Source organism: Medicago sativa, chromosome 2 (assembly GCF_051527215.1).
Source record: "Medicago sativa cultivar Bolivia chromosome 2, Bolivia_mono, whole genome shotgun sequence".
NCBI classification, from domain to species: Eukaryota; Viridiplantae; Streptophyta; class Magnoliopsida; order Fabales; family Fabaceae; genus Medicago; species Medicago sativa.
The window spans coordinates 56640402-56663299 of NC_140750.1; the positions used below are offsets into that span (position 1 = coordinate 56640402).

Genomic DNA, 22898 nt, shown 5'->3' on the forward strand with positions numbered 1-22898 from the left:
ATATTTTCCACCAAAGGACAAGCGACACTTTCTCTCCTTAGTGAGTCAAACAAAATCATAGTCTCAAACCAAATCTAAACTACTCAAATAAAAGGAGTGTAACGTCACGTGTATATTTATTTTGTACTCCATTAACTTGGTTTTATCCAAAGTCAGAATCCAATGCACAAAGCATGCAAATTCTTCACCCGCTTATCACCTTTCAAATTTCAAAACCCTCCAACGGTCAAATTTTCACAAGGCAATTTTCCAAAATCAAATTCCATTTCATAGCAAAACTTTCTCCTTTTTTTTCTTCATAATCATAACCTTCTCAAAAAGCATACACAAACCCTTTATTGATTAATCATCACTGTTATTATTTTTATTATATATTTTCAGTTTTCAAAGTTCAAACGGGTTGTGACTATTATTTTATCAATGGAAGATAATGAATTTAATCACTATGATCATGACCCTCTTCTTCTAACTGATGCTTCTTTTCAACAACAACAAGAAACCACTTCTACTAGTAAGATCCTTTAACCCCCTTTTAGGGTTTAATCAAAATTGAATATTTTTTTTTTTGGTTTTAGTAAAAATTGAATTTTTACTTCAAAGTTATGATATTTATGATCAAATTCGTTGACCCTTTTGGTTTAATTTCATCTAGGAGTTTCAAAATCATCACTTAGCTCTCTGAATTCAGCTATGGAGGCAGCAGATCCTCAATCATGTGGTGGAAACCCTAGTTATGGTTAGGATGATTTTTTTTTTTTTTTTTTTTTTATAAAAATTGAATCTTTTATTGTTTTTGATGAACCCCATTTTCTTAATTTTGATGGGTTGTTATGATTTTTGTGTTTCGGTGTAGAATTGTGTATGAAAAATGGAAGCTTGGAAAGGAACAGCTTGCAATTTGATGACCCAGTTGTGAAAAATTTGGTTGATGATGGTAAATTTTTAATTTTGTTCTGGTTTAGTGTACATTTCAAGAACTATTTGATTGTGCATTTGTGTGTTTCTAAAGATCTGATTTTGTTTCAGGACGGTCGATATTAGGGTTTTCGATGACCTCACCAGATTTGGTGATCTGTTCTGCCTCACCAGATAATGCTGGAATCAGTTATTGTGATTCTCCTGAATTGTTTAAGAAGAACAAAAATTGCTACAATTTGGATTCATCTATGGAGCTTTCTCTCGAGAATGGAATCAATGGACCTGAAGTTGAAGTTTACAATGTCCATAAGACTCCAACTGTTAAATTCTCGAATGTGTGTCAGACTATTGAACCAGAGGAAGAGTTAGTCTCACCTGAAGCTTCCTTTGAGCTTCATCCACCGCCGGTAACTAAAGACGACGAGTCGCCCCGAGACTACTCTCGAAGTGAGTTCAATTCTTTGTATCTCTAATTGTGAATATTAGCTTTACATAAGGTGATAGTCCAAATTGCTACTTACAAACAAAATTTTGTTTTAAATTCAGACGACGATGAAATGTTAGAAGATGGTAGAGTGTCTCAGGAGACAGAGTTGGAGTGCTCAGAAGTATGTTTCTGTAATGAACTTTGGTAATTTTCTTACTTCGATAAGGAAAATGTGTATGATCTTAAATTCTCAATGATATTGTTGTAGGATGAAGAGGATGTTGGGGTAGAAGAGAAGTTTCAGAAGCTGAAAAGAGATTTTGAGTGTCAGAGAAAAGAGCTGGCAGTAACAAGGAGGGAGTTAGGGGAGCTCAAGAGGGAGAATCATAAAAAAAGCAGTGAATGTCAAGAAGCTTTGAACTCCTTAAACGAGCTTCAGAACGAGCTAATGCGCAAGTCGATGCATGTAGGATCTTTAGGTAAGCATTTTACTCTATCAATAAATCACAACCAACCAAATGTGTGACTTTAAAAGTAATTACAATTAAAGGGAAACGTTCTTAATGATCTGACAGTGTAAAAAATCTGTACACTTATAGTGTAAAAAATCCATATACAAAAGGTTATGTTTATTTAATATCCACTGATATTTTTTTGCAGCATTTGCTATTGAGGGGCAAGTGAAAGAGAAAAGCAAGTGGTTTACATCACTGAGAGACTTGATGAGGAGATTGAAGGTACTGATATCCTAACAAACTTGAGTGAATGTCATGAATTTTTTTAAAGTATTTATAATGTGTTTGTTAATTTCATTGGACAGATTATGAAAATGGAACACATGAAGCTATTAGAGGAAGCAGAAGCATACAAGAAATATGAAGCAGATATAAGTGAAATGGGACTCATCATCAAATCTAAAAGTAAAGTAGACAGTGTTGCATTAGAATCTCTAGCTTGTGTGTTACTAGTTTTCCCTTTTGCATGTGTACTTAAAACTTTATTTTATTCCATTTTTTGTAGTGAATGAACAAATAGAGTTGCACGAAGATCTTAAGTCCAAATATATTAAAGGTGCTAAGGTTCAAAAAGAGCTTTATAATAAGGTATTGGAGTTGAGAGGAAACATAAGGGTCTTTTGCCGGTGTAGGCCTCTCAATGCCGAAGAGATGAAAGGAGGAGCCACAATGGCCTTAGATTTTGATTCTGCTAAAGATGGTGAGCTTACTGTACTGTCAAATGGATCTCCAAAAAGGACTTTTAAATTTGATGCTGTCTTTGGCCCTCAAGTTGAACAAGGTAATTAAGCATTAATGCCATAAAGGTCCTTTTAACTTTGGTTCTGAATTGAAGATAAATGCTCATTTTGACAAATTTTTATTGTTATTTCTTTATAGCTGATATCTTCGAGGACACTGTACCATTTGCAACCTCAGTTTTAGATGGATACAATGTATGCATTTTTGCATATGGACAAACTGGTACCGGAAAAACCTTCACAATGGAGGGCACAGAAGAGTCTCGAGGAGTTAATTTCAGGACTCTTGAGAAAATGTTTGATATAATCAAGGAAAGACAGAAGGTCTATCGCTATGATATCTCCGTAAGTGTCTTAGAAGTGTACAATGAGCAAATAAGAGATTTGCTGGTTTCAGGGAATCATCCAGGAATGTCTGCAAGAAGGTAGACTACTAACAAAACCATTTAGTTATTTTCAAGGAAATTTTTAAGAGATTAATTTGGATGACTTTTAAGGTAACTATGATCAAAGTCAAAATATGTTTAGTATTCCTAACGGTTATGATTGATTGACAGCAGAAAACATCTTTCCACTTTCAGTGCATATCAATTAAGTCCAATTTTCAATGGAAAAACTATACTTTAGCTTGGTTTATTCTTGCATTTTTCATAATAGTAACTAAAAAGGGTTAATTGTAGATTGGAGATAAGGCAAGCTGGTGAAGGAATGCATATTCCAGGGTTGGTTGAGGCACATGTGAACAATATGACTGAAGTGTGGGAAGTCCTACAAACTGGCAGCAATGCAAGGGCTGTAAGCTCAACTAATGCGAACGAACACAGTAGCCGATCGCACTGCATTCACTGTGTCATGGTTAAGGGAGAAAATTTGTTGAATGGAGAACACACTAGAAGCAAGTTATGGCTTGTGGACTTAGCAGGCAGTGAAAGAGTTGCAAAGACAGAAGTGCAAGGTGATAGATTGAAGGAGACACAAAATATTAATAGGTCTCTTTCTGCACTTGGTGATGTCATTTCAGCTCTTGCAACTAAAAGTTCACACATCCCTTTCAGGTTATTATCCTTTCTATTTTTCAATCATAAATTTTGAAAGTTGAAATACTGTATTAACATAACAAACTTATGATAAGCACCTGTGAGATTGTTTGGGAGAGCTTATAGAAACAACTTATGACATATTCATTAGCTGTTTTCAGCATATTTTCATAACTTATTTAGGATAGCTTATGACAAGAGCCTATAGCTTATGTGAAAACAGTTTGACTTTATTTTATCTTTTGTCATTAAAAATAGTTTATACATAAGCTCTTATATGATAAAAACTTGTGCTATAAATGCTTAATTAAGTTGTTTATTCAAACATGCTTTAGTCTATTGTCAACATTGAAGATTATATTGTTCATTATGCAGGAACTCCAAGCTTACACACTTGCTGCAAGACTCGTTAGGTACTTAATTCTCCATTTGCTTAATCAATGAACATTTGTGTGCTGAGTTCTCTCTATCTCTCTGCAAGTATGCAAATGTGATTATAGAATTTGATGAACAATCTTTTTTTCTAGGAGGAGATTCAAAGACACTCATGTTTGTACAGATCAGTCCTAATGAAAACGATTTGGGCGAGACGATTTGCTCTTTGAATTTTGCTAGTAGAGTAAGGGGAATAGAACTGGGCCCTCCAAAAAAGCAGTGGGACACAGTTGAACTTCTGAAACACAAACAGATGGTATGATTGTTGTAATATTCTGTATTATCATCATTTTGCTTCTTAACTGTGATATTGTTAGGATAGAATAATGGCTAACAAGAGTAGTTAAAGTAGGTTAAGATAACAAATATATATAGTTTGTTTCATTGTCGATCGTTTTAAATTGATGTTCTCTCTTGTTGTTTAGGCTGAGAAAAATAAACAAGAGCTAAAACTGAAGGACTTTCAAATCAAGAAGATGGAGGAAACAATCCATGGATTCGAGTCCAAAATGAAGGAAAAGGATCATAAAAACAAAACTCTTCAAGATAAGGTATCATAATAAGTCCCTATTTGGATAAACAATTTTATCAGGCACTTATAGCATAAGCGCTTATCATATAAGGGCTTGTGGATAAGCTATTTCTATTATCATATAAGGGCTTATGTATAAGCTATTTCTATAATATAAGATAAAATAAAGTCAAACTGTTCATATAAGCTATAAGCTGTTCTCATAATAAGCTATCCTAGATAGCTTATAGAAATAAGCTTAAAGCAGCATATGGACATGTCATAGGCGATTTTCATAAGTTCTTCCAAATAGCCCCACAAGTGTTTATGCCTGTAGATAAGCTCAAATAAATCAATCCAAATAAAGCACAATATTCTTTTTGTTTATCCTTGTAAATTATTACAACTTACGAATGAGGGTGTTTATCTTATACATGTTACACTTTTTATTTTCCTTACAAATTTCTAAAAATTTGCAGGTGAAGGAGCTGGAATCACAACTTATGATTGAGAGAAAGCTAGCACGTCAACATGTAGACTCAAAGATAGCTGAGCAGCATCAAATGAAACATCAAGAAGAGCAAAACAATTCAATTTTGAGATCAACATCACTTACGAATCGACCATTAGCAACTCTCAAGAATTTTAATGATGCAGCAAAACCCTTAATGGAGAACATCTTAAAACCTTACAGTATACCCTTTTCTACAATAGAAAGCTCCATCAAGTGCATTGATCACAATGAGAAAGAAAACAATCCCGACTTGGCTGATAATAAATCGCTACTTCCAAAAAAGGCGTCAAGAGCTTCTATGTGTACAATGATGACACCGCGCATTCCTTCGGCAGCTACTTCAAGGAGAAACTCTCTAATTCCACTCCCAAGCTTAACACAGTTTCAAACACCATTCATTCCCAAGTTACCAGTCAATGAGGAATCAGAAACCACCAACTGTTCACAACCATTACAAGGTCATAGTGAGAGTCCAAAAGAAGTTAAAAGTGGTGTTAAGAAGATAGGTAGCATACTAAGAAGAAGCATACATAAGAAAGGTCAAGTGAGGTCTCCACTACAACACCACATGAGAAAAGTTGGTGGTGTAAATGTAGGGATGGAGAAAGTGAGAGTCTCCATTGGAAGTAGAGGGAAATTGGCACAAAGGGGGGTGCAAGTTGGAAATAGTAGTAGAAGAGGTGGTGCAGCTAAAGAGATTCAACACAAAAATAGTCACAAGGACAAGGAAAGGGGATGGATATAAAAGATGAGTTGATTTAGACTCTTTCATTTTTTCTGCAATGTGTGGATAGTTAAAATTGATTTCTTGTGTGTTTTTTTAAGGTTTGAAAAATGCATCTCATTTTTCATGTGAAATGGGAGAATGCATGGAGCAAGTCATTTGTAAATTCTGCATGTGGGGTGTGTAAATTTTCTTTAACTTTAAAGAGTGATACCACATCTCTAGAGTTGACTTTTTTTTTTTTTTGACTGAAGATGACTGTTAGAGTATTCTTTTCATTTGAATTCAAATTCAACTCAAATCTTGATTCTGGATTTTTTTTTTTTTTTTAACTGAAATCAAAATATAGACTGAAATTTTGTTTCAGAAAAACAGGCAATATACTGTGAAAAAGGGAAGAGGAATAGAGGATGATACAAAAATGTTCCATCAAGGAGAATGGAAAATTTGGAAATAAATCTATATTAGCCAAACGAGTTACTTTTATTTTTATTTCAAATGTTTGTATTCATATTTGTTAACATTTCCTTAATTTTTATTCTTTCTTAATTTAAAGTTTTATTTATTATCTGCTGAGTTATGGTCCCTATGTTACTCTTTGTCTCATATCTTTTTGTTGTTACTCCTGATCCAATTCACTTTAATTTTTGCTAATTATAGGAAAACTGTTTTTGGGTTTCAATCTAAACCGTTATTTTTTTTTATATCTATTTTGAATATTTAAATGTTCAAATCAAAGTTCTTTTTATCTATTTTGAATATTTAAAAATTAAAGTTTTTGAATATTCAAAATGAATATTATTTTAGGGAAAAATTGAATATTATTTAAATTTTAAAGCAAGACTAATCAACTCAAAACTAAGTAATCGAGCAAGATGTTTGTTTTGTTCAGGTAAGTGTTAATTGTTAGTATATTATTATGTAAGTAGGTCAAAGTTTAAACTTTAAACTTCTCCAGATTCCTTTAGTTTTTTTTTTGAAGGACAGATTCCTTTAGATATTAACCACTTGAGCTATCCTTTATGTATTGTAGATATCAAAGCATTAGCACAATATAGACATTAAATTAAATAGATTAAATAGATAAAAACTAGAGAAGGCAAAATTAGTCAAGTGTCAACTCATTTCTTCATGGGCTTCAAATTCAAAGTCACGGATATCTCTCAATGTTGATTTTAGAATTTAAGTTAAGTCTAATTTTATTCATAAATTCAATTTATGAGGTGCGAGATGTCTTTCATTTATAAAAAATGTTATTAGATAATATTGCATTTAATATGAGACTCTCAACACACACTCTCACATCTATGATTAAAATTTGGAGCATAAACTCACTTTGCGCCTGTTTTAGTGAGGCGTGATCGAACCATCCGTTTCCTAACATTTTCACGCGATTTGATCCATCCATTTTTTAACCAATCTTAGATTCTCGTCTATATAAAGAATGCTCAACCTCACTTTCTAAGCACACTAAAACTCAGCCAGTTGTGAGTTTTATCTCTTCTCCATTTTTTGTTCGACGTACTTCCGAGCCACTTCTCCATCTTTCTTTCTGTCCCTTCAAAAACAGTCCCTTCAAAATATTGTCACGTCGATAAGTTTATCCGTCATAATTTAGAGTGGTTTAAGTATCATATTTGAGTGGTCCTAGTGCCACATCTTTGGAGTGTATTTCTGGAACGTATCCTAAAATGTAGTAGGATTTCGATACAATTGTAGTTAGGTTATTTTATCCTGGGAACGTCCTGATTATTAGTCTGCTTGCATAATTTTAGACAGTACCACAAAACTTCTTAAAGAGAGGGATTTAGTCTGCGACTCATCTTAGTAATGTCTACCGTGGATGAAAATGGGTTTGAATGACTTTTAACTAATGTTAACCAGGGGCGAATCCCTTCATATGAATGGGGTAGCATTGGCTACCCCGAAAGAAAAATAAACCTTGCATAATTAGTATAGTTTTGTATGTAGCTACCCCATTAATATATTACTTGGCCACTCAAACAATTTTGTTGGTTTAATGGGAGATGATTTTTAAAAAATACTTTTAATCTATTTAGTTTAGTGTCAATTAAATATAAATTTGACTTTTTTTTTTGAGAGAATAAATTTGACTTGTTAAAACTTCATAGAGTACAACTTTTATAAATAATTAGTGTTAGATTTTATTTTCTTCGTTGTCGTTTCATTTAATATAAGTAAAAATTATTGTAAATTTATTTTACTTATTAATTAAGTTTAATATATTAAATTTAAAAAAATTTATTTCTTCTTTATATTTGGCCCCCTCGTAAAAATTGTGCTAGCTTTGCCGCTGATGTTAACCCACTTATGTTGATAAGTTGGTGTTGACTTGAGATCTTAGGATATACTCCTCATCAAGGTCTTAGATTCAATTCTTTTTAATGCTGATTCAAGCGGGTGACTAGTTTAGCTTAAAAACAAAAACTAATGTTACAACAAAGTGGTGTAGCCACTTCACAACAAATTGTTGCACATTAAAGATAAAATTTCAAGCATGTGAACAACTTTTTTTTTATAATTATAATTGAATTAAAGGAAATACAATAGATACTCTAACCCAAGATAAAGAGGGAAAACAATGAAAACAATCCCAATTAGTCTACTTTTAGGCACACTAGAAGCTTTGTGTGTACTACTAGTTTGAATAAAGTAAATGAGACTTCTAACCTCCCAACTTATAAACCACCCACACATTACAATTTCTATATGAGCAAAAAACATACACAACTAATTACCCCATTGTTAAACAATATTTTATTTCTCAATAGTCAAAGACACCAAATCACTCCAGCCAAATTAAATGTCTAACAATTTTCATGTGCTTTTCTTGATCCACCTAAACGATGTCAACATGAGGAGCCCCACCAATGGCTGACCAACCATATATTTTACACTAAACAACACAAGATAAAAGCTTAGTGAAAAACAAATGACCTAAGTCGTAAGGCATTGACAACACACCTTGTTAGGAAACATGGCATCCATGGAAGGAAAGAGAGAAATATAGAAAAGCTCTTTGTATTGATGGAAATTGGATATTACAAAATGAGAAAGTTATCCCACTTATGGGGAGGTTACAACTATATATACTAATGAGACTAATACTAGTGGTAACTAAACTATATATCTCTAATAGTCCCCCTCAAGTTGGAAGGTGTTCAAAACACTTCCAACTTGAAATGAGAAAATACAAGGAAATACATCAAGCAAATGAAAATACAAGGAAAGATGCCGGAAACACATCGGCTAAAAACCAAAGTCATCAAACAAGTGCTTATCCAACAAGAAGCAACCACAACTCAAGGTTGAACCAATTGAAGGAAGAAGCATCAAAGCAACGCTTAACCACCATCCGGTAGAAGCCAATATCAACAAAGCCAATTAAAGCACAACGTTTAACCATCAAGAGTGTTCAATCACTCAAGATAGAAGCACAAGACAAGAAAGAAGTGCAAGGAAGGGCCATAGTCTACAATGGAAGGAGGTCATATACAAGACCAAGGTTCCAAAGATAAAAAGTGATGCCCTCCAATGCCGAGCCGAGACAAGAAAAACCAAATGCAAGGAAGGGCCATAGTCTACAATGGAAGGAGGTCATATGTTGAATAAACTTCACATCAAAGGTACCATGAAGCAACAAGACCAAGGTTCCAAAGATAAAAGTAATGCCCTCCTATGCCGAGCCGAGACAAGAAAAAAACAATATGCAAGCCAATAGAGATGCATAGCCATGTGATGTGTCTTCAAACCATAGAAAACAAATCCATGTTGATGCACTCAAATAGAGGCTAAAACCAATGCTTCCAACAATGAAGCTCAAACATATCCACAACAAACTGTTTGTAATCTTCAAAATGATATACAAACCAACATAGCCAAAACCAGAAATCAAACAAAATCCAGCAGTAATGGTGCACCAAAGAAATCCAAACATGCATCCCAGAGACATCAAAACTAAGCCAAGAAGATGCTCTAAAGGTCTTGCACTTTCAACTTCAAACAACTTGTGAGCATCCAATTCAGAAGCACACATTCTTCAATAACCAAAGAATAGAGATAGACATAGATGCCCAAATAACCATTCCAACATAAGTGAACCAAAAGCAGAAGGTAACAAGATAGCAGCTAGGCTCAAGGGGCACCAACACTATCCAACAATATATGGTTCCTTGCCAAAATACTTCATACACGATCCAGGAATTAAAACATACGACAATCAATCAAAACAGAGTGCAACTTTGTCTGCAACCTATATCTCAAAACCAAGAACAGCAACAAAGCCAACAATTAAACTCCAATTAAAAGTCTTCATGCTAACACTCGGTCATTGTTGCATAAAAGGTGGCATGATCCAAAAGAAGGAAGTGAGCACCAAGGGTAACACAAAAGATCTTGAAGAGCAGAATTAAGACTCCAAGAGAGTTGGATGCATCAAATCTCAACAGAAACAATAACACAAACAACCTCAACAATGTCTTTTGAAGAAAGCAATGAATAACCACCAGTTGTAACAATATTCTTCAACAACATACAATAACAAATGAAAGAAGCTCCCTGCATATATCAATTGACGAAGGCTACTCCACAATGGATTATCACATAACAATTCTTCTTTGATGGTAGAACCAAAGCAACAAGGATTTATGTTTAAGAATAAATCTGCCAAATATGGTGCAAGAAATTGCACTTTGCAACCAAGATTACAACTCCAAACACTTGCATACACAAAGCACATCCATCTGAACACAATGTCAATCTGTTTTCCATTGAGGACTTTCAACAAACACCTTGGAAGCAATAGTCATATATGGCAACAAACACTAGTATTGTGATCATGAAACAGCTATTCAAAACGATAAATCCAAGCCAAAACAGAGATCGGAGAAACTACATGAAACCGTCAATTATGAAACCAAAGAGGAATTTGGAACAGAACAGCGAATGATGTGATCAAAACCGAATCACAAACCCTAAGAATTGGGAAAAAAACACAAACGAAATCGCAATCTGGACAAAAAATGATAGAACAGGGAAAATGATTCAAAGGAATCAGATGAAATGGAGATAAGGATCGAACACGAAATCGATCGAACAAATTGAAGAGAATCGATTAGAAGAAAAACGAAAATGGAATTCAGTGAAAGTAAACGAAAAATTGACATGAGAAGAAACCGAATTGATCAGAAAAGGAACGAGAAAGTGAAATCGAATCAAAAACTTGAAATCAAGAAATTGACTTAGAAAGAAAAGGAACACGAGAAAGGAAACAAGAGAAAAAAAACGAAAAGATGTGAGAAAATAGATTTTCTCGAGAAAAGTGAAAGAGAAAAAAAAATGGAATGAGAAAGAAAAAGAAAAAAAACAAAGGAAGAGAAAATTAAATTTTCTCCCGAAAATGCAACGGAAAAATCCTTCAAGGTGGATACCAAGTTTGCTCTGATACCATGTTAGGAAACATGGCATCCATGGAAGGAAAGAGAGAAATATAGAAAAGCTCTTTGTATTGATGGAAATTGGATATTACAAAATGAGAAAGTTATCCCACTTATGGGGAGGTTACAACTATATATACTAATGAGACTAATACTAGTGGTAACTAAACTATATATCTCTAATACACCTTGATGGAGCAAAACATCCCCAGCTGAGAGTCTATCAATAAGCAATCGCCAAGAAAAATATAATAAGTACGAGTAAGAACACTTGTTAACATGACCCTAACAAAATAATGCCAGATAATTTATGACATTTTTTTTTTGACAATTAGGTAGTTTATGACATTTGTTAACATGACATTTGTATGAGTCACCTTGTGAAAATTACAATTTTCATCAAATTTGCGGCTTGTTAAGATTGTGACCTAATTCATTTTTTTTTCATTTTGAATTATGGATTGGTGACCTAATTATCAGCTAATATTATATACAAGATTATTTATAATGTGAATCATAAAAAAAGATAATAAGGAATTTGTATATATGTATGTGGACCGTCATCACATTCCTAAGGGCATGGGAGCCCTCCAAAGAAGGCTCGAAGCCCTCCAGAAAGGCCTGGGCGCCCTCTGGAAGGGCCTGGGCGCCCTCCAGAAGGATTCCTGAGCCCTGGCGCGCCCCCTGAAGGGCGCCGCCTCATTAGGCTTCTAGAAGCCTCTAGAAACCGCCCAAAAACCCCAAGTTACGCAAATACCCCTGTTGCTTGGGAACCAAGCAACCAAAGCCCAAGCCCATAGCAGGCTATAAATATCACTCTTGAGAGCATTCTCAAGGCATCTAATCATCAGTCTAAAACCCTAGTATACGATTCTTAGCCCTAGAATCCTTACCGTACTTTCGCAAGTACAGTATGTATCCCCAAGTTACAATATATTTATAAGCAACCTCCCTTATCATAATTTTTTTTTAACGCATCCCTTATCATTTGTCTTTCACATAAATAGACAAAATTCACTTACCTGAATAAAGTGATGATGCCTACCATCAATTTATCTTTTTTTTTTTTTTAAATTAATTTATTAAATACATGTCTTTGTCCGAAATTGGTAGTTTCTAACTGAAATAACTAGCAACTCAGATCCAAAAAAGTTGAAAATAGTGTAGTTGAGATAAGCAATATGGGGCAGAACTTCTAAATACCCATTCACTTGAATTGGCAAACCTTGCTGACAAGGCTGGTCAAGGGCAATGAGGCTAATTTCATGGAACTATTGTGGGTTAGGTAGTATATAATATTATTATAAAAAATGAAGCTATTGGGGTCTATGGCTATTCTAAATTTCCAGTCATAATTAAAAATATAGAACATGTCACCTTATTTATGATCTTGCTGATGTCAATAAAAATGATGACTAGCTAATTTTTTGTGATTTGAATATGGTTCTTGTTAATGCTGGGAAATGAGGTGAAAACACTAGTGACCATTCCATTACTACTATAGAACTACGTACCAAAGAGTTAGGACTATATTTTAATATGAAGTAAACTGTCTTAGTGTTTGATTAATGACCTCCTCTAAAGAGCAAGCAAAGGAACATTCTCTAAGCTAGAATATAGGGGTAACAAGTTGTTAATCGAGTAAAAGGAGTCCTAGTTCTAGAAATCAGTTAGAAAATGAGTTGCTTTCATAGAAGAACCCCAAGATGGGTTACAATCAGAGGTTTCCCCAATTTAAACAGCGTTGAGCTTCAATTTTCCTTATGAGCCAAGGTTTGTTTTGCACCTTTTTTTCCGCTTACATTTTATGAATTATTCGGCTTCTTCCTTGATAAATAAAAGCATTAGGAAAAGAATCGGCCAACGAAATGAAATATCGTAAATACCTTTTTGAGTTGTCAAAGTTTTTCGACTCCTAGTATTGGGACTTGAGGTTGAAAGATGCACCATGATGAATCTCGTAAAAGTAAACAATCTTAAAGGAAAATAGAGAAGAATAAAAGAGTGAGGCTAATCGTTGTCTACCATGTCGTTTTGGCTAATATTGGACTAGTATTTCTCTAAAAAGACACATCTTGTACATTTTATTTAACACACAATCAATCAAACTACGCATTTTTATTTCTTTATATTTCTGCTTTTATATTTACTTCATGCATTTTTTAGTTTAGTAGCGCTCAAAAGCCCCCCAAAATATAATATTTAACACCTTTTGGAGTAGTTAAGTATCCCAAAGTTGAAGGATAGATTTCCTTTGTCAAGAACGACAATCGAGAGCAATCAAGCAATTACCTCAACTAAAATGGAGAGTCTTACGGCAAAAATAAATAACCTCATTGAATCTTATATGATTCAAAATTTTGTAATAATATTTATTAATTTCTTTTGATAAATAAGTTTATGGGTTAACCTCATTGAATCTTTTACTAAGCTAACTTTAATATTATGGGTTAAATAAGTTTTTCATCCCTATAAATATAGCGAATTTTGATTTTTGTCCCTAAAAAATTAAATTGAATGTTTTCATTCTCACAAATTTTTTTAATTTGTTTTTGGTCCTTAATGACCACTTTATGTGAATGCCAAGATTATAACACTTTTATGTTCAAATTGTATTCATATTATGTTAGTTTATTATGTTCAATCTTTATACCCCACCCCCCTCATAGAACCCCTATGCTAGACTTCCAAAACTGGTCTGATGCTAACAATTTCATTCATCTTCCAACCAAAGGTTCAGCTTTCACCTGGTCTAATGGCAGAAGAGGTAGAAACAACACTAGAAAGAGGTTAGATAGAGTCATTGTCAACCAACTGTTTATTGATAATTGTGAATCTCTTAATGTTTGCACTCTCACCAAGCTTAGATCTGATCATTTCCCTATCTTGTTTGATCTTCAAACTCAAAACATTCAATTTTCCTCTTCTTTTAAATTCATGAAAATGTGGAGTGCTCATCCTGATTGTGCTAATTTAATCAAACATTGCTGGGCCACTCAAGTTACAGGGTGTCCTATGTTTGTGTTGAATCAAAAGCTGAAGAATTTGAAAGAGGTTTTAAAAGTGTGGAATAAAAATACTTTTGGAAATGTACATATTCAAGTTAACACAGCTTACAAGGAACTGGATGAAATCCAAGCTAAAATTGATAACCTTGGTTGCTCTGATGTTCTTATGGACCAAGAAAAGATTGCTCAGGTGAACTTGGAAAATGCTTTGAATATAGAAGAAATCTTTTGGCAGGAAAAATCAAAAGTCAAGTGGCATTGTGAAGGAGACAGAAATACAGCTTTTTTCCATAGAATGGCAAAAATCAAAAAAACCTCCAGCCTTATCTCAACTATGAAGAATGGGAACAACACACTAACTGACCCTAATTTGATCTCAGAACATGTTGTGAATCACTTTACAAATATCTTTACCAACATTTCAAATGTTACACAAAATGGTATGATTGAAGAGGTTATTCCTAACCTCATTACAGAGAGAATAAATAACATGCTCACCATGTTACCTTCTGATGAGGAAATTTCAAATGCAGTTTTTTCTTTAAACAAAGACAGTGCCCCAGGGCCTGATGGCTTTGGTGCAGTTTTTTTTCAAAACTACTGGGAAATAATCAAACATGATGTTTGTAAAGCTGTTTTGCAATTTTTCACATCTGGTTGGTTACTTCCCAATTTTAACTCCAATATTATTGCTCTTATTCCAAAAACTAACCATGCAGATTCAGTGGAGCAGTATAGGCCAATTGCCATTGCAAATTTCAAGTTTAAGCTAATATCCAAGATTCTGGCAGATAGGCTATCATCAATCATGCCTGCAATAATTTCAATTCAACAAAGAGGATTCATAAAGGGTAGAAGCATCAAAGATTGCATCTGTTTAACATCAGAAGTTGTTAATGTTTTGCACAAGAAGACTTTTGGAGGAAATGTTGCTATCAAAGTTGATATGGCAAAGGCTTTTGATACTTTGAATTGGAAATTCTTGCTCAAAGTTTTGAAGACATTTGGTTTCAGTGATCTTTTCTGCAATTGGATCAAAACAATTTTAGAATCTGCAAAGATGTCTATTTCAATCAATGGCAAGCTACATGGTTTCTTCTCTTGTTCAAGGGGAGTCAGACAAGGGGATCCTTTGTCCCCTCTTCTTTTTTGTCTTGCTGAGGAAGTTTTGAGTAGAAGTCTCACTAAGCTGGTTAGAGATGGAAGCTTAAAGTTGATTCATGGCTCAAGAAGTAATCAAGCACCTTCACACATCCTCTATGCAGATGACATTATGATTTTCTGTAAAGGTACTTCAGCAAACATCATTACCTTAAAAGAACTTTTCAATGATTATTCTTTGGTTTCAGGCCAGCATGTAAATCCTCAGAAATCTTCTTTCTATACTGGTTCCATGTCTCAACAAAGAATCACTCAAATCTCCAATTTGACAGGTTTTACTATTGGCACTTTACCATTTACATATTTAGGTGTTCCAATTTTTAAAGGCAAAGCTAAAACTGCTTATTTTCAACCAATTGCTGACAAAATAAAACTCAAGCTCTCAGCCTGGAAAGCATCCCTCCTCTCTATAGCAGGTAGAGTTCAGTTAGTGAAAAGTGTAATTCATAGTATGCTTCTTCACTGTATTACAATATACTCTTGGCCAGTAAATTTGATCAAAGACATAGAGAAATGGATGAGGAATTTTATATGGAGTGGTGATGTGAACAAGAGAAAGCTTGTAACTATGGCATGGCACAAAGTATGTGTTCCTGTCAATGAGGGTGGATTGGGTATTAGATCATTGTCAAAGATTAATGAAGGTGCTAATCTAAAATTGTGTTGGGAAATGATTCATACTAACCTCCCCTGGGCCAATTTCTTGAAGAATAGAGTAATGAAGAATCACCAACCAGTAAAATATCATATCTCCTCATCTATTTGGACTGGAATCAAACACAAATACTCTGAAGTTATCCTTAATTCTGCTTGGTTGGTAGGAAATGGCACTGACATCAATTTTTGGACAGATAATTGGAGTGGTGAACCACTTGTCACATCCCTCAATATTTCTCCTGGTATTCAGCCTTTTTTGAAATCAACTGTCAGCAACTTCATCAATGAATTCTCCTGGAATCTCCCAGTAAGCCTCATTCAACTCTTTCCAAACTTACAAGCAATCACTGCTAAGGTTTGTCTTCCTGTTGTGGAAAAAGAGGACCAGCTCCTATGGAAACATTCTCATGATGGTAGCCTATCATTCAAAGAAGCTTATCATTATCACTGCCTTACTAGTCAAAATATTTCTTGGGCAAAAAGTATCTGGAATCCTTCAATACCACCTTCAAAATCTCTTATGGTTTGGAGAAGCTTGCACAACAAACTCCCAACAGATGACAATTTATTGTCTAGAGGTTGTCAGTTCCCATCAAGATGCAGTCTATGCAAGAAGGAGCAAGAAACAACGGTTCACTTGTTGCTGCAGTGTGATTTTGCAAAATCAATATGGCAATGGTTAGCTTCTATTTTAAAAGTATCATGCAATTTTAGCTCAATTCAGGAAGCCATCAATGTTTCTCAGAGAAGATGGTCTCCTCTTTGCAAGGTGGTAGTTCTTTCAGCTATTATAAACTGCCTAAACACTATTTGGTTCTGTAGGAACCAACTGATTTTTGCTGATAAAAAGATACATTATAGATCAGCAATAAACCTTATCATTTCAGGCACTTCTATGACTGGAAACAATGCAAAATGTGCAGCTAACTCTTCTATGGCTGACTTTGTGCTTTTGAAAGCTTTCTCTGTTAAAATCAACTATGGAAATGCTCCTAGAATCAAAGAAATTATTTGGCAGCCCCCTGTGTTTGACTGGATAAAATGTAATATAGACGGGGCCTCTCTCGGTAACCCAGGTCCATCCTCTTGTGGAGGAATCTTTAGAGACAGAAATTCTGAATTCCTGGGAGCCTTTGCCTATAACTTGGGAATCAACAACTCTCTAGTGGCAGAATTGAGTGGTGCAATGTATGCAATAGAACTAGCACACACGAAAGGTTGGGATCATATATGGCTGGAAACCGATTCTATGTTAGTGACTTTAATTAGCTTTCAAATCAAAGAAAATTGTTCCTTGGCATCTAAGAAACAGATGGGAAAATTGCTTGCAGCTTCTAAGCTCAATGAATTTTTTTGTAACTCATATTTATAGGGAGGGGAATCATTGTGCTGATCAATTGGCATCTATTGGTCTTAGTTTGAATACCTATTTCTGGTGGAATCATCTTCCTTCTCAAATTGGAGTTGATTTCACTAGAAATAGGTTAGGGTTGCCTTATTTTAGGTTTTGCTAGTCTCTGAGGGTTTTGGTTGTTTGTCCCCCCTCTTTTTGTATATCTCTTTTGTTTTTCTATATATTTCATAGGGGCTTGCTTTTCTGGCAAGTTTCCTTTGCTTAAAAAAAAAAAAAAATGTTCAATCTTTATATATTCATATTATGTTCAAAAAATGTCAAAATTATCTCCATTAGGGACCAAAAATAAAACAAAAATTTTTGTGAGGATGAGAACATCTCATTTTATTTTTTAGGGACTACAATCAAATTTTGATATATTTATAGGGACAAAAATTTATTTAACACTAATATTATTAATGTATTTTCCATCATCACAAATGTAAATTAAAGTACAGAAGTAGTGTACTATAATAATAATTAGATGGCATATTGGAAAAACATAATAATAATGGATTTTACATTGAAAAATAAGAATGACATTTATTTAAAGATAAATTTTATTTTTTGATTTGTGCAAAAAAAAGATAAATTTTATTTGCTAAAGTCTCACTCATATTTTTTTTTTTGAAGAATCAAAAATGGTATATATATATTCACACTAAGAAAGACTCCTCTCTAGCACAAGACGTACCAAAGAGGACGGTCACAAAAACAACAGTCCAGACAAAACCAAAACAAAGCCAGTTGGTCAGCCAATACCCAAACAAACTAACGGGTTCGACCACCACTGCTGACAACCAAAAACAAAAGAGGCATTATTGGCCTTTAACCACCAATATGAATGAAATTTGACCTTTTCAATAAGCTCCACATTGGGAGTATGAGAACTATCAAAAAGCCTAGAATTGCGCTCATTCCATACAAGCCAAACAGAGAGTAACCAAAGCAACTGAAGAAAAGATCTTCGCGACCGTGAGACTCCCAAACAATTAGTGAACTGAACAAAATGATTACGAAGATTATAATGATCGACACCTGAAACACCAATCCAAGATCGAACCTGCTGCCAAATATTAGCAAAAGTGGCGCACTGTAAAAACAGATGTGCACTTTCTGTATGTCCGCAGTCAGCCAAACAATCTGTATCTGCTACCGTAATGATGCCATGATTATGTAAATTAGTTCTTGTCGGTAACCTGTCACGAAGCAGTCGCCAAGCAAAAATGGAGACCTTCAATGGCACATGAAGATTCCAAATCAAGTCTTCTGAGTCGTCCAAGGTAGGAGTAACCTGCGTAGTGAGCATCTGATATCCTGTACGCACTGTGTAACCTCCCGCAACGTCAGGAAGCCACTGCCAACTATCTGAAACATTAGCCTGCAAAGTAACATTAGATAATAGGTTCCTACACTCCACTAACAACTCCTCCACCCACGTCCACAGTCTCCTTCTCCACTGCCATGCCTCACCTCCCACCCTAGGGAGAACAAAATCGCAACCGTAATCGCCTTGTCCTCCCCTAGATCAAACAACCTACTAAAACGCTCACAAAGAGGGATTCCTCCTAACCACCGATCATACCAGAACAAAGTGTCAGCCCCATTCCCCACTTTCTGAGTCACCCTCTCTGCAAACCAACCCTCACCAGCCGCGCCAACACCGTCCCTAATCCTCGCAACCTCCCTCCACCAAAAAGATAGAGTAGTGTTCTTTAAGAAGAAAGTTATTCCTTGTAACATCTAAAGAATGCCTAGGACCCCTCCCTAGTGGAAACTACTACCTTCAGCCTATATATACGGGAAAAAATAAAGTAGACTAAAAAATGAATGAAAAAAAGTCGAGTAAGAGAAAATTATGTATAAAAGATATTTTTTTTCCTATTATTTGAACTGTATGGACAATGAAAAATGTTCTTAACATTCTTTCTTTTTTATTATTTAAGAGAAAAAGTTCATAAAACATCTCATATAAATTAGTATAAGAAAAGAAATCACGTTGAATGTCTTAACTTTTACACTGAAGTCCCAACTAATTAAGATGCCAAAGGCTACTATGGTGGATGCATGTTGAATGTCTTAACTACGCTGGATTCCAAAAATTAAAAATCTTCACTTTATCATATCATACTTATTTCTAATATGAATAACATTGCTAACAAATTGTGCCAACCCTAATCCTACTTATTTTGGCGCCAATGCATAATGGCCATTGATTTAGGCACCAAATGCATCTCAACCATTGATTTATAAGCTAGGAGTGTTTAACTATTCCCTCTAATTATGTACTACTTCTTTCAAGTGCACTGTTCCAATGAAAAAAACGGCACCCCCATACTTTTAGCATTTTCCCATGACATTTTTTTTATTGGCTTATGAAAAATTAATTTTCCTACAATTCCAAGATTGACATTGCACTTATCGATCCCCCAACAACTTTCACTACTCTTCTCTCTTCTTTCATTTTGCTCTAAGTTTGAACAACTAGATGAATTTTTTCACTTGAAGATGAACGTCGCATCAGTTTTAGGTGGTCTCTCTCAAATGGTTTACAAATCTCTATCACAACTTTGCCTTTAAAAAAAAAATCTGCAATATGTTTCTCTCGGTTTCATCTTAAACTCCTCTTCTGTTATGTAATTAAATTTCATACAAAGTGGTTCTATCAAATTGAATTTAAAACCAGAGTTTTCTTTGGGAAGAAATGGAGCTATTTGACAAAGACCATAATAGAGCAATTGGGGTTTCCAGGTAGTGGAGTTTTTTAATTCAGTTGTGTTCTTTTTAACCTAAAAATTTGCAAGAAATATGTTAATTTTAGAGGAAAAGAATGAACTTTTCAAATCAAAATTGTTGGTTTTTCTATTCATTTGTGACATATTGAACCAACCCATTTGCTAGATCGGTTAAAATTAGCTGAATAACTAAGTGGGGTTTTGATTTCCTTATTAACATGTTAGATATATTGTGCAATCTTAACTGGAAGCTACAATCTTGCTCTCTCCCTCCACCGTCTGCGAATTATTTTTTGTTCTTACTTTTGCCCAGCAACTGTTTGATATTTGTTTCAGCCTTGGCAAATTTCGTTTTAAAGTGTTGGGTTATGTAACTGAGTTATATTTTCAGTTAAAAAAATATATAGACTAAAAAAATGACATTTTTAATCAAGCATGTTGTCAATCAAATTATAATTATCCTCTGAAGTGTGTTTTTTAAATGACATTGGTTACTTGGTTTTGAGCTGCAACATTAAGATGTCTCCTAACATGACAAACATTTAACCACAGTGGCTGCAGGTTAAGATTCACAGCATTTTGGAGGCAACATCTTGCACCTCAATATATGCTCCAGCTTACAAGAAGAAAATTCAGCAGTGCCAGTTCTGTCATAAGTGGCCATTCCCCGCCCTTTCGACCCTCTGTAAATTGCCAGCATCCACATACATATTTTAAATTGATGCACTTTCATGCTCAATGTTGGGAGTTGCTTAAGCATATGGTGAGAATGTAGTCTCTTGATATTTTGCTTTCTTTAAAAAATTCTACATGCTTTATATCATACATGACCTATGTTGTTCAATTCTACATGCTTTAAAGTAGAATGGCTTATAGAGTTATATTCGTATTTAACCCTGCATAGTCCATTTGTTGTAATGATTTCAAAGATCATGTATTTATAAAAAATTGCATTGTCTATGTTTTAGCATTGTCTTTTTAAGTTACTGTGGATTGCTACAAATTGTATTCTGCACTCTGAAATATATGATACTGTCAATAATTGAGTGGAGCCTTAATGATGTAGGATATGTGTTTTTATCATGAGTCTTCTTCAGTAGCATATTTTTTTTTACCGATCTTCAGTAGCATATATACCATAGTCCTATGATTTTTTTTAACGCCAATGTAATGATTGATGGATTAAAATGTTATCTTATCCTATGATTAAGATAGTAGCATATATAGCAGTAGCACACTTCTCTGTTCTCTAAAGAATCTCAAATATAATAATCTTGCTCTTATATTCTGCTTAGCTTTCTATCATTTGCGGAATGGTCAACCAAGAAAATCTTCCTCTATGATTGATTACGATATTTGATATTTATGATAAATTACTGTCATATATGATTGATTACGATCACTAAGCTGTGTGTCATCACCATTAGAATCCTCACCATCTTTGGTTTGTCCCTGACTACAACAAACCCAAAGAAGAGAGCTTCATTCATACGTTGCTACTTGATGAGAAGGTAACTTTATAGTATTGTTCAAAATCCTACTTTGTTGGGTAAAAGGTTGTTACGGATGTCTTATATTTTCATATTATTATTACAGCAATGGAAGATACAAGTGACTGAAAAAGCATCTGGTGCCAAAGATTAAGTTGTTATTAGTTCAAGAAGGTTCCAATTATGTTGTTGAAAATACACACTTACTGGCCATAGATTTAAACTGACTTTGATTGATCGAACCATTTGGACCAAAGTTTAAGAAAGTCTGATACCTTCTAACCATTTTGATTTTGTGTCTTTCAAGGATGTCTTGGACTCGGACAGAGAGGATAAGTACTTAGGTAAGGCAGATTGGTTGAGTATTTTTGTTTTTTTTTTAACTGTTGCATATTTTATAGAAAAGTTAGTGACTGTCAAATATACTTTTCAGATGCTATTGGACACGTTGTGGAAATGGATGAAATAAAAGACAAAGAAATCAATGGACCTAAGAGCAAGCTGCTTGACATTACATTGGAAGATTTTGAGTGCGTGCTTTTGGACCTAAGAGCAAGCTGCTTGACAGAACGTCTCTTTCACACCGTATTTATCATATAACCATATAATCTTCATAACCTAAAGAGTGGTGATCACCGCTATTTAGGAACAAATTTTTATTGTGTTATTCTTCAATGTAAAATCACCGCTCTTTAGGGCGAGAATTTTACTGTGTTATTCTTCAGTGTAAAATCACCGCTGTTCAGGAACATATTTTAACTGTTATTCTTCGATGTAAAATCACCGCTATTTAGGCTAAGATTTTTACTGTCTTCAATGTAAAATCATTGCTGTTTAGGATAAGATTTTTATTGTGTCCTTATTCAATATAATAAAATCACTACTATTTAGGAACATATTTTAACTGTGTTATATGTGTTACTCTTAAATGTAAAATCACCGCTGTTTAGGATAAGATTTTTACTTTGTTATTCTTCAATGTAAAATCACCGTTATTTAGGAACATATTTTAACTGTGTTATCGTATAGTTCAAATAATATACCTAAACTTTGTGAAACAAGCATTTTACATTATATGAGTCATATGACTAAACCATAGAAAAACTCTGTGAAATATGCGTTTTACGTACAAACATTGATTATGGTAATTTCCAATGCATCCATTATCTCAAGAATG

At 34.2% G+C, this 22898-nt stretch overlaps 2 protein-coding genes across 2 annotated transcripts; both read left to right on the top strand.

The window, feature by feature from the left end:
- The first annotated feature begins 402 nt into the window (after positions 1–402).
- On the top strand, positions 403–6135 carry LOC146949174 (Di-glucose binding protein with Kinesin motor domain-containing protein). Its single transcript, XM_085745233.1, has 15 exons — positions 403–511; positions 653–736; positions 854–934; positions 1027–1365; positions 1465–1526; positions 1614–1824; positions 2006–2082; positions 2166–2265; positions 2366–2641; positions 2740–3025; positions 3281–3655; positions 4013–4050; positions 4165–4328; positions 4498–4623; positions 5063–6135. The coding sequence occupies exons 1-15, from the start codon at positions 421–423 to the stop codon at positions 5840–5842; spliced, it is 3090 nt and encodes a 1029-aa protein (XP_085601359.1). The 5' UTR covers positions 403–420; the 3' UTR covers positions 5843–6135.
- A 13757-nt stretch (positions 6136–19892) lies between these two features.
- Positions 19893–22617, top strand: LOC146949175 (uncharacterized). Its single transcript, XM_085745243.1, has 5 exons — positions 19893–20247; positions 20784–20994; positions 21659–21742; positions 22029–22065; positions 22155–22617. The coding sequence occupies exons 1-5, from the start codon at positions 20201–20203 to the stop codon at positions 22319–22321; spliced, it is 546 nt and encodes a 181-aa protein (XP_085601369.1). The 5' UTR covers positions 19893–20200; the 3' UTR covers positions 22322–22617.
- Positions 22618–22898: the final 281 nt, after the last annotated feature.